The following is a 10,476-nucleotide window of genomic DNA, read 5'->3' on the forward strand; positions in this document are numbered from 1 at the left end:
TTGCGAAAGTGACGGGGGACCCCACGATGGAGCATATGTTGATCGGTGTCGTAAACGTCAAACAATTTGTACTTGCAGCTTACGTCGCCCACACACTTATCCGATTCCCGCCTTTTCTGCTTGACGTTAATGACGATGCGCGTCATAATGCTGAACAATTTGCTCTTGAATCTATAAGTCTACCTTTTCTGTGTCTGTTTCTTTTCTTCTCATAGCTGGCGTGCTGTGCAAAAAGCAGATGTTAAAATATGTGCTACGCGGAGAAACTAAGCGTACACGTAATGTGGCGAAGCCACCTTTTTGCATTGCAAGAAAGTGCTAGTTAGCAAAATCGAGAAAAATATGGCGGGAGGGGGAGGGGTGTAGCTTTGAGCGAGGCTTGGCGGACCCCTCAAATGTTCTCGCGGACCCCCTGGAGTCCGCGGACCCCCATTTGAGAACCACTGCTGTAAACGGTCACCTACAATACACCCACTGAGTGAACAATACTTACTTTTAAGCTGAATACACTCCCATACAGCACTTTCAATTTATAAATTTCGCCAGAGGAACAACATTTGAAAACAAGTGAATTGTGTTCTGGGTTACAGGTACAGTAAACAGGCATGTTTCAGCACTGTAACCATATTTTATTTGTTATTCACATTAACAAGATAAACATTTCGAACGTATTTATGAAAAGGGTAAAGGACACAGAGCTAACACGCTTATGCCTCTAGGATCATGCAGTGAAAGTCTAGCTTGCAGAAAATAAACTGAAGTAGATAAACCACATTTCATCGGTAAGGCACAGAAGTTTCTGGATACAATATTGATAGCTGTATGTACAAGTTAAAAAATTGAGAATCAAATGCTTATCCGCAACAACATTGGAGCTACATGAGATAACACGTTTTTGCACTCAATTCTGTAGACTGGTTTACCATGGTACACAGTCCGCATGCATCAATGTTTCCATCCGAAACCTTGCTTGTGAATGACCACATGCTGTGTCTGCACTGGCCTGTTCTCCAAATCTGCAATGGGAATAGTGCCGAACCACTCAATATATTCAACAGCTAACTGTGGAGACAGGTAGTACCAAAACTGGCGGCAATGCAAGCACAGTAGACATAAATCACACCTGTATAAGTCAGATAAGTGGCTGCTATGTAAGACTGGGGGCCACTTTGCGTGCATTTCTGGGAAGAAAATATTGACCTATACTTTGGTTTATGTGGTATACAGAATAAATGGGAGTACGCTGAGATAGTACACTGTCTTTCAAAATGATCCATACCGATTGCACAGCTACGCAAATATCAGTGAGCCATTTAGGTTCCGATATATACATGGGCGAACAGATCGTGACACACTATGTAGGCGCTTCAACACGGATTTGTGTGCTCTCTTGATGTGGCAGACATCTCCGAGATTTTCAACTGCATGCACATGTGACACTATGAACACCTCTGAACTCCCATCAACCTTTAGAACATTGACAATATGCTCAACTTTTGCATAACTGTCTCCCACCTTCACTGCAGTCGAGTCGCGCTTTAAACCAGGCTTGTATTGTTCACTGTGCACAACACACCCTTCCACACACAACCGATCATACTCTTGAACTAGCTCCACACCTGCAACATTTTCCTCAACATAGTTCACGAGGTCCTGAGAAGGTGGCCGAGGATTTCCAAGAAGTTTGGTTCCCACGTGCCGGGGCTCCCTGTTGAGGCACAACTCTTTCACTTCTTCTGAAGCTCTACCCAGCAACTTCTGAAAGTTGTTCATCATGAGGATGCGTGAAAGAATTTGAAAGGGGACCCCATTTGATGAAGAAACTAGCTTTAGCAAGTTCCCCATGTTGTTCTCAAACTCATAGCACGAAATTGCCCACAGTGGCCCATGCAAGAGCACACTCTTTGGCATGTGCAGCAATGTGTGCACATTTGATGTCATTTCTGGCTCCCCATAATGATATTGCATCATTATGACAAATTCTGTGATGTCCTTTGTGCTTTGGTCGATGTCCTCCATAGAAACGTGGCTTTTCAGCAGGCGGTATACAGCTGACACCAAAAGTGCAAAGTGACTGAAAAACTGTACGGGCAAGATGCCTTCCAAGCACGGAAGGCAGTAATAGAGCAGCCATGACTCCCACTCCGATGCCTTCCAGAATTTACGAAGCTTCAGCGATCTTGGAGTTCGGTTGAAGCTTGCATGTGGCCTTTGTCCGGGGAGGCGACTGTCCACTTCTGCTAGTGCGGTCCCGATATAATAGTCAGTCCCAGTATCCGAAAACCACATGTCGGTGAGCTGACGAGACACACCCAGAAGCACACTATGCATGTAATCTGGTCGGAAACTCCACACTATGTCGAAGCCAGCAACGTTAATCAGGGGTGATGGCACTTTTACACCACTGATAGTGCGATTTAGAGTTGCTGCAGTCCTAATGTCATCCAGCATGCCATCCTCTGTTCGGTCGTCGAACACTTCTCCCACTGGATACTTGACACAACCTGCACAAAAGTGCTTTGTTTAGCAATCCATTGCAATGATTTTAAGAGTGCTGACTGTACCTGCAACGTATTTTCCGGGGTGCAGACACCACGAACAGCCATAATATCCATTATATTGCATGACATTTTGCATGGAGGCTCTCGCTGGAGCATCTGCCACACTGGTTATGCAGTAGACCTACAAAAAGAATATAGCATATCAACTTGAAAAAATGTATTAAAGGTCATGGTAAACATTTTTTGGCAGCAGTTACAAAAACTGTTACCACAAAATTGCAAACAGCTCGGTTTGATTTCTTTCCTCATGCGCATTACAATCACGATGAACTCTAAACACATGCATGCCTTCATAAAGTTTTAACAGTCGAATTCGAAGTAACAAATGCAATTCTTTTCCTGCAATCCCTTACTATAAATGAAGTCTTGTAAGTAATAGTTCAGTGCCAACGTACCTTTGAATGCAGCAGTTTTCCACTGGCAGACCACGATATTCCTTCTGTTGACAGCTCCTTCATTTTGTCAGCAAAGGCCTGAAGCAGTAGGGTCATATTTGGGTGCTTGCTGCCATACCAAAGTAGGGCACAAACGATGTTGCTCCAGCGCAAGTGCGGTGGCAACTCGTTCAGCGTCAAATGTACAGGCCAGATCGAGTAGCTAGACGACTTGAACATAGGGCTTCCGTCTGTATTCACAGTTACTGTGAAGTCCTGTTTCTCGCAGTTCAGCTTTTCACGTTGGTGCTTGTAAAATGCACCACCCATGATGTCAGATACGCCAGTGTTGCTGGGTGGCTGTGAAGCGTTCAGTGACCTGAAGAGCTGCTCACTCACAGTACTGTCGTCAAGGAGATTGGCCAGCTGCTTTTTCAGAGGGAGACTAACAAAAAAATTCCCATTTGCCATCAACCGGCGGCCGTTGTGCTGCTGGCCACAACATGTGCCTGACACTTTGTTACGCTCAGACAAGCTTCCTCCACTCTTTGCGAGCAGCCTTTCACAGACTGGGCAATAGAAATAGAACTCCATCTCATCTGGTGAAGCACCACAAAACTTTCTGAACAGATATTTGCTCTCCGGTAGCACATGTTTTCCCAAAAGCACGTTGCTGAACTTTAAAAGGTCTTCAATAGCTTCCCAGGTCAAGCCATGCTTTATAGCGAGGTCCATTGCAAGAACAAGCACGTCTCCCACCGACAAGGAGGTTCCATTTCCAACAGGCTTCACAAATTCTAACTGAAAGGGAGAGCAGTTGAATGCGTCAGTGGCCGTCGAGGATTGCTGCTCATTGTGATCACCCACGGCGGTCTCAGAATCATTTTCGGCATTGAGATCATCGCCAGGCCATTCATCATCCTCTAGTAAGGAAGGCAAATTGCAGTGAGGTGCTGTATCTGAATGGCCGGCCAGTCCGGCACCTTCGTCGCTCCCATCTTCGGGCGCTGACGCACCGCGACTTGTAGCCGCCGGGCTGGCGGTGGCATTTGAAGCTTGATGGGTTATGCTTGCACGAGCCGCTACTGTCTTCTTTAGTTCAAATAACGTTGACCTTGGCAGGGGCTCATCACAAGCGTCGGGTTCCAGATACCGCTTACGCGTTTTGTGTCTGTCTGTGTTCATTGTGCGCCGCGCTTGTAACCAATGGCTTCTTTCACTCGCAAAGACACAACGGTAGCTACCACGACAGAAGTAAAAACAAAAACAATCTTTTCATTTCCAACTTACAGCAATTGAACACTGAAGCAGACTGAAGTCTACCAATATCCCTGTTGTCAACTGCGACCACACAATAGTACACCTGCACGCGCCATTATGACAATGCTGACATCGCAAACGTTAATGATGATAATAAATTTTGATAATACGCAATCCTCCCTAAACTTTATAAATGTAACTTTTTAACGTTTCAGAGCTCGACTGAAATTACGGCAAATTAAAATAATTTATTTAGTACCACTGTTTTTTGGTAATTTTTAATTCAAACAAGCATGTTGAATCCAATCCAAGTTGGCGCTGCAGCCATAGCCATAGCGCGGAGCGTGGTGACTCATCCGAAAACGTGCTTCACGACGACAAAGATGTTTGCGCTCGTTCGTTTTCTGAACGAATACGCAAAAGAGCCGTATGAAGTTCCGGTCGACGATATCAAGGACTTCCATCCTGCCGACGAAAACGATTTTGATGGAGGAAAAGTTTATTCTGCTTTCTGGAAAGACGACGAAGTACCAGAAAACACGGGGCAATACCCGGCGCAGGTGCTGCTGCTGGCAGGTAATTGCAAATTTATCTCTGTGGTCTGTTCTATTTGTTTTGTCGCTTTCAAGTGTACGTTTCGTGTTGCGCTGTAGCAAAACGTGAACAAATAGATCGAGCTTAAGCGCAGCTCAATGTCCGTATTATCATATTCGGCTGGCGCCGTGCAGGCGTCGCGAAATTGGCCCCCGTATACCGAGACTCCGTTAATTCCGTGCAGTGCTCCTCGCAGCTACTCTGCTCACGACACGGGCTGTCGCTGTCGCTACCGCCCGTCTCGCGACCCGAAGACGGGCGTCGGCGTATGCGTGCCGTACTCGGGAAGCTCGGCAACGAAATCAGGCTTCGTTAAAGGGGCACTGACACAAAATTTTGAAGGCGAGATAACTTCGGAGATAGATTGGTGGGAACACATATATATCATCTGCAAAATATTAGCGGCGAATAGAGCCTAGAACATATTTAAAATCAATTTTGAAGTGTGCGAAACGCAACCAAGCAGCCAGCAGAGGACCACGCGCAATTGTAAATAAACAACATCCAAACACGTCACGAGTTTGTGTTTGCCGCTTCCGCACTACCGGCGTTTTTTGCCGGTTCGCCCGGCCCGCCGCTCCAATCGGAGGGCCGGAGGGCGGAGCTTCTGCTCTCGAGAAGGAACGACCCGATCGTTGGCGGCGGAGGCGCCGTGATTTCGTCAGCTAATCGGGCAGCTGGCCGCGACCAAAGTTCTACAGCGATTCCAGGCTCTGTTTCTATTAAATGCATAGCATTTTAGTAACTCACAATGTCACGCGGCGTTGGCGTGCCTTGTCGTAGTCCGCATGCGCGCCTTGTCGTAGTCCGCAGCCAGGAAGAAATAAAATAACAGTTTCCGGCGCCCGGTTTCGAACCCATGACGCCGCGGGCGGAACGCAAGGTGCCCGGCGCCCTACTGACCGAGCCACGAAACCGACACACATTTCGACGCACCGAACGCGCCTTATATCCTTCACTCATTTCTCGTTTGTTTCGAAAGCGCCACAAGTTGTCCCGCGCCTCCAAAAGATGGCGACACGGGTCCCGCAATCAAGAGATACGACTTGCCGGCGCACCCCCTCGGAAATGCTGTGCATTTGATCGTGCCCCTCGCGAGGGGGATGTCTTTTTACTGTTTATTACCATTGGATGCGAAAACGCGCCGGAGGCACGAAAAGCTCACTGAGCTAGCCGCACGGTCGCTGTGCAGGCGGCGGCCACGGCCGCGAAGTGGCCCAGGCCGGCGCAGGTAGCTCGAGTGATAGCAGGTGATAGCTTGTTACCGCTGCACGAAATTGTCCCCAAGTCCCGACCATGGTGGCTTACATGAGAAAGAAGTTAATGATGCGATGGCGGGTTGCATTAAAAATTGTCATCTGCACCGCTTACGAGAGCGGCACTCGAATATCCGCCGCAGTGCTGAGCCGAACACATCTGTAGGCGGACCTGTAGGCAGACCGGCCGGCTGCTCCCAGCGCGCGTTTTGCCACCCACCGTCTCGAGCGTCGCGCGTCGTTCTTTAGCCGCGGTAGCATTTGCTCTCGCAGCGCCTACGTCACATCCACGGTCGCTTTTTAATTAAGCGCCTCACGAGATCAGTACGTGGGGGCATTCGCAGAAACTGCCGTCGATGCGGATTCGACAGTGCTACCGCGGCTCTGCTCTGTGATATCCCTCCGACGGTCACGTGGTCAGCTTTGTTCACACAAAATCCACAAAATCCATCGTTTCGCGGCACTCGCTGAAACCGAAACTGCGACTGGCCGCATTGAAAATGCCTCTAATTAAACAACCGTCGCACGCTGAAGCAAATGAGGTTTCTACAGGTTATAAGTAGGTCACTAGCTACTTATCGCAACAAAAAAAAACAAGATGCAAAATTTTTGTGTCAGTGCCCCTTTAAATTGCCGTACTCACTCGCCAACCCGCACCGACAGCGTACGGTACGTTGACCGAGTGCTGCCCGAGTTGTCCTGGAAGAAAAGTAGGCATTTGGCGAAGACTGAGGAAGACTCGGAGTAAAAGCTAAAGAGATGAGAAATTACAAAGCGGAGAGGGGATGAAATAACATGCAAGAAACGGTGCCAGGATGAAACTTGGAACCGCGGGGGAGGGGGTCGAGCGAGTACGCCTGATTTCGTTGGCCACGACGGCCGTCTTGATCGCGCAGGAAGCAGAGTACGATAGCTGTGTGGTGCACTGCAAGGTTAATTGCTAACGGAGTCCAGGGGGGGGGGAAGGGGGGGGTAATATTACCTGCCAGGTGATATTCTGCGCTAGAGCAGGCAATGAAATAAATAAATTAGGGAAATAAATGCGGAAACAGCTGACTTCATCTCCCCGGGAGTACTTAAGCTAGGTAACAAACAATTCACACACGTGCTCATTGCATGCAAATAGATATCACTAATGGCCTTTACGCCTCTGCGACAACCCACTGTAAACTTTATGGGTGCCTCAAAAATTCAAGTGATTTGCTCAGGTTCGATGATGTTTTCTTTTTAATATGTTAATCTTTTCGTACGTCTTGGAAATAGAAAATCTCATACGATGTCAGTACTGCTCGTATATATATCCTTTTTTGAAAATGGAACTTTTGTCATTTACACTCATATTTTGATTTCAGCAAGTGTTCGATTTTCCTAAATGTTGATTTGAGCCATTTTGTTACAACGCAGCTTCCAGAGAAGGTCTCCGTTTGAAACGGGCATCAAGGAGGGTGGCCAAGCCTCTCATTCACCCTTCAGATATTGAAGTGGAAGAGGATGATGGGCTGACAGACGAAGGGCGTGCCAAACAGCCGTCGAAGCAGGTAGATATAATTTTCTCTCCATCCATTCTCAGCTTAATAACCTCTCTTTATTCCAACTTTAATTTCAGGGAAGCAAAAGCCGACTGGCCGCAGCTCAGTTAGCTGCAAAAAACGAGGCCTATAAAGGCATTCTCGAGAAACACCAGGCCCAGGCTAAAAGAAAAAACAATGACATTTCATCTTCCCAGGTACTTATCCAATTTGTGGAGCTTCCATGTGAGCATGTGTGGGTTTAATTTCTCATGACACGTGCGTTTGTTGCTCAGATTTCAAGGAAAAGACGGCACGTGTCTGCCAGCGAATCTGACAGCAGCAGCGATGAGCTGACGTCTACCTCAGAGCTCAAGCAAGCTCGGCTTGAGGCGAAGCATTGGCGGCGGCGCTTCGATGAAGTTGTGAAGGAAAATCACGGGCTGCAAGACATCATTCGCCGCATGCAGAGCTCTGTCTCTGCAAAGCTGGACACAAGTATATATTATTTTCTGCAATATGAACATAGTGCCTAATCTTACTTGGCATAAGTTTTGTCGGTCCTTCACTATACTTGTGACCATAAATCTAGTGAGAACCAGTCTTGTTTATGAGGAATTGTGACTATTTAAGATAAAAAAAAAACAAATTTGCATAACTGAGGGGAAGGGAATGCATGTTTGTTAAAAATTTTAAAGCATTACAAATCTATTTTCGAGCTGCTTTGCACAGCGAATGAATCCATTTATCCCTGTCTTGTTAATATATATATATATATATATATATATATATATATATATATATATATATATATATATAAATAAATGAAATCATATTGAAAATTTATTGTACCTCAAACTGGTACAAACTGCAAAATATATGCATGCTTGCTTGACAAACAGGAATTGCGCAGAAATAAGCTTTTCGTAATAGCTTTTAATTTTATGTTTGCACGGATGTTCAAGGACCTTTTTCATTTTTTTAGTTGTCCAGGCGCTGGAAGCCCAAAAGGAGAACCATCCACCTGGTCATAATCATCCTGGTGAGGCCTGTCAATTTGGCCCTTTTGTGTTCCCCTAACCATTTTTCTGATATTACTTGTAGGCCCCTTTCCTGAGAATCACTGGGAGGAGGAGGAGGAGCCTTCAGTTAGACCAGCAGCAGCACTTTGTGCCAGCAGTGGTACGTTTGCTTTAACAGTTGTAGTGAGACTGGCACAAGTGTGTGATATTCAAATACAAACTTAAGGATCGCCCTGGTGCAGTACTTTCACGTTATAAATTGCAGCTTGCTTGGTGACAGTTATAATTTAGGTTGCAAGATTTATTTAAGATGAGCGTAAATAAGGTCCATTAAACTGCGGCTGTGTACCGTTCAGTTGATTTAATATGAAGTGACTCAGGTTTTTTTTTGCTTTTGACAAAATTTAACGCTCCCATGGAGAGCTAGAGATGTGTGTTTCGCTTTAATGAACTGAGTTTTAGTAGTTCCACTATGGTAAATAAGAAAGTTGACTGTAGAAAACACTGCTTGTCCGTACTTTACGTGAATTGGGATTGTCTTTAAGCTATTTTTGATTAATATCCGGGTATTCCTGAGGAAGTTTGAAGTTGCAAGTTCATTACTGTTGTGCTCTCGTCCAGTGTTTTATTCAAATGCTCAGTTCAAGTGCTAGCACTTGTGTTTCAGGGCCCAGTGCACAAGAGGTGCGCCTGCCTGCACTTACAGCAGCTGAAGCCGGCACCAGTCATGCCTGTCCACGAGAGGTGCAGAGCACGCCTGCACCTGCTGCACCCACAGCCGTCCACAATGCCCTGGCCAGAAGCGGTGCTGGCACAGCAGCGCCCGTGGACGAGCCACGGGCTACAGGTAAATTTTGGCTAGTGAAGCGTGCCTACACCCTAAACTTCTGAAAATTTTACTAAGAATTCTTACGACCAAACAATTTTTTCAGTGGATCCTCAGGTGGCTGGGCATGCCCCTTTCAGTGACATCGGAGGTGGCAGGGTAAGCTTGCAATAGTTTCATATTGATTTTGGAATCACAATCTATTCAATGGTAATCATGTTTTGCTTTCATACTGTTTCTGCCACAGTGCCATGTGAAGGCGGGCCTTATTATAGGCATTCGGCAGGCGGAAAAGGTTTTCGCTAACAAGAAGCCGGCCCTGGTGGCCAAAGACATGGCCCAGGCGATTTGGGGTAGGGAGGGCCTCACGGAGCGCACGTATGGTGGCAAGTTGGCCCCGAAAGATTTGAAGAAAGACGGGGCTGTGGCTCGCAAGCAGCTGAGCCCGGAAAAGGTGGCTGCAATCATTGGTAAGTAGCACTTTTTTGTGTGGGCTTGTGCGTGTTTACATGCAAATGGGGGCCTGATGATGCTTTTTATTTTTTTAAAGAAACCGTGACGCACTGGGGTGCACAGACAGGCTTGCCTGTGAAGGATACGGTACACAACATCGGCACCATCCTTTCGCAAAAGATACAAGACCTGTGCAAAAGCTTCAAGAAGAAGCTCTAACCTCAGCACAGAAGCCGTGAGGTTCACTCAACTTGTACTCGACTTCACTCAACTTGTGCGCGAACTACATGATGCAACTGTAAATAAACTGTGCAACCCGTAAACCTGTGAGCAAGAATGTTTTTTGTGTACCTGCTGTGAAGTGGGACCACTTTAAAGTGGGACCACTTTAAAGTGGGACTGCTTTGAAGTGGGATATCGAACAGGGACCACTTGCCATGTGGGACCACTTGCCAAGTGGGACCACTTTAAAGTGGGACCGCTTTGAAGTGGGATATCGAACAGGGACCACTTGCCAAGTGGGAAGTGGTCCCACTTGCCAAGTGGTCCCTGTTCGATATCCCACTTTAAAGTGGTCCCACTTCAAATTTTCGTCTGGGAAATGCAGGTGAGCTCCCATGAG

The 10,476-nt window shown here is 46.7% G+C and overlaps 2 protein-coding genes across 3 annotated transcripts; one reads left to right on the forward strand and one right to left on the reverse strand.

Moving 5' to 3' along the window:
* Positions 1-608: 608 nt before the first annotated feature.
* LOC144158139 (uncharacterized) lies at positions 609-4,196 on the reverse strand. Of its 2 annotated transcripts, XM_077688798.1 has the most exons (3): positions 2,957-4,196; positions 2,565-2,682; positions 609-2,504 (listed from the first exon to the last, which is right to left on the reverse strand). In XM_077688798.1, exons 1-3 carry the CDS (start codon positions 4,118-4,120, stop codon positions 1,291-1,293), a joined length of 2,496 nt encoding a protein of 831 aa, XP_077544924.1. In that variant the 5' UTR covers positions 4,121-4,196; the 3' UTR covers positions 609-1,290. The 2 variants fall into 2 exon arrangements, with proteins under 2 accessions (XP_077544924.1, XP_077544925.1); XM_077688799.1 differs by lacking the exon at positions 2,957-4,196 and having other exon boundaries at positions 2,565-2,924.
* Positions 4,197-4,362: 166 nt separating this feature from the next.
* LOC144158084 (uncharacterized) lies at positions 4,363-10,246 on the forward strand. Its single transcript, XM_077688743.1, has 10 exons — positions 4,363-4,771; positions 7,450-7,583; positions 7,652-7,771; positions 7,850-8,051; positions 8,539-8,595; positions 8,658-8,735; positions 9,243-9,422; positions 9,508-9,560; positions 9,649-9,871; positions 9,952-10,246. Exons 1-10 carry the CDS (start codon positions 4,489-4,491, stop codon positions 10,071-10,073), a joined length of 1,452 nt encoding a protein of 483 aa, XP_077544869.1. The 5' UTR covers positions 4,363-4,488; the 3' UTR covers positions 10,074-10,246.
* Positions 10,247-10,476: the final 230 nt, after the last annotated feature.

This window comes from Haemaphysalis longicornis, unplaced genomic scaffold (genome assembly GCF_048455015.1).
Source record: "Haemaphysalis longicornis isolate Haplotype H1 unplaced genomic scaffold, Haemaphysalis longicornis Haplotype H1 scaffold_10, whole genome shotgun sequence".
Classification (NCBI taxonomy): domain Eukaryota; kingdom Metazoa; phylum Arthropoda; class Arachnida; order Ixodida; family Ixodidae; genus Haemaphysalis; species Haemaphysalis longicornis.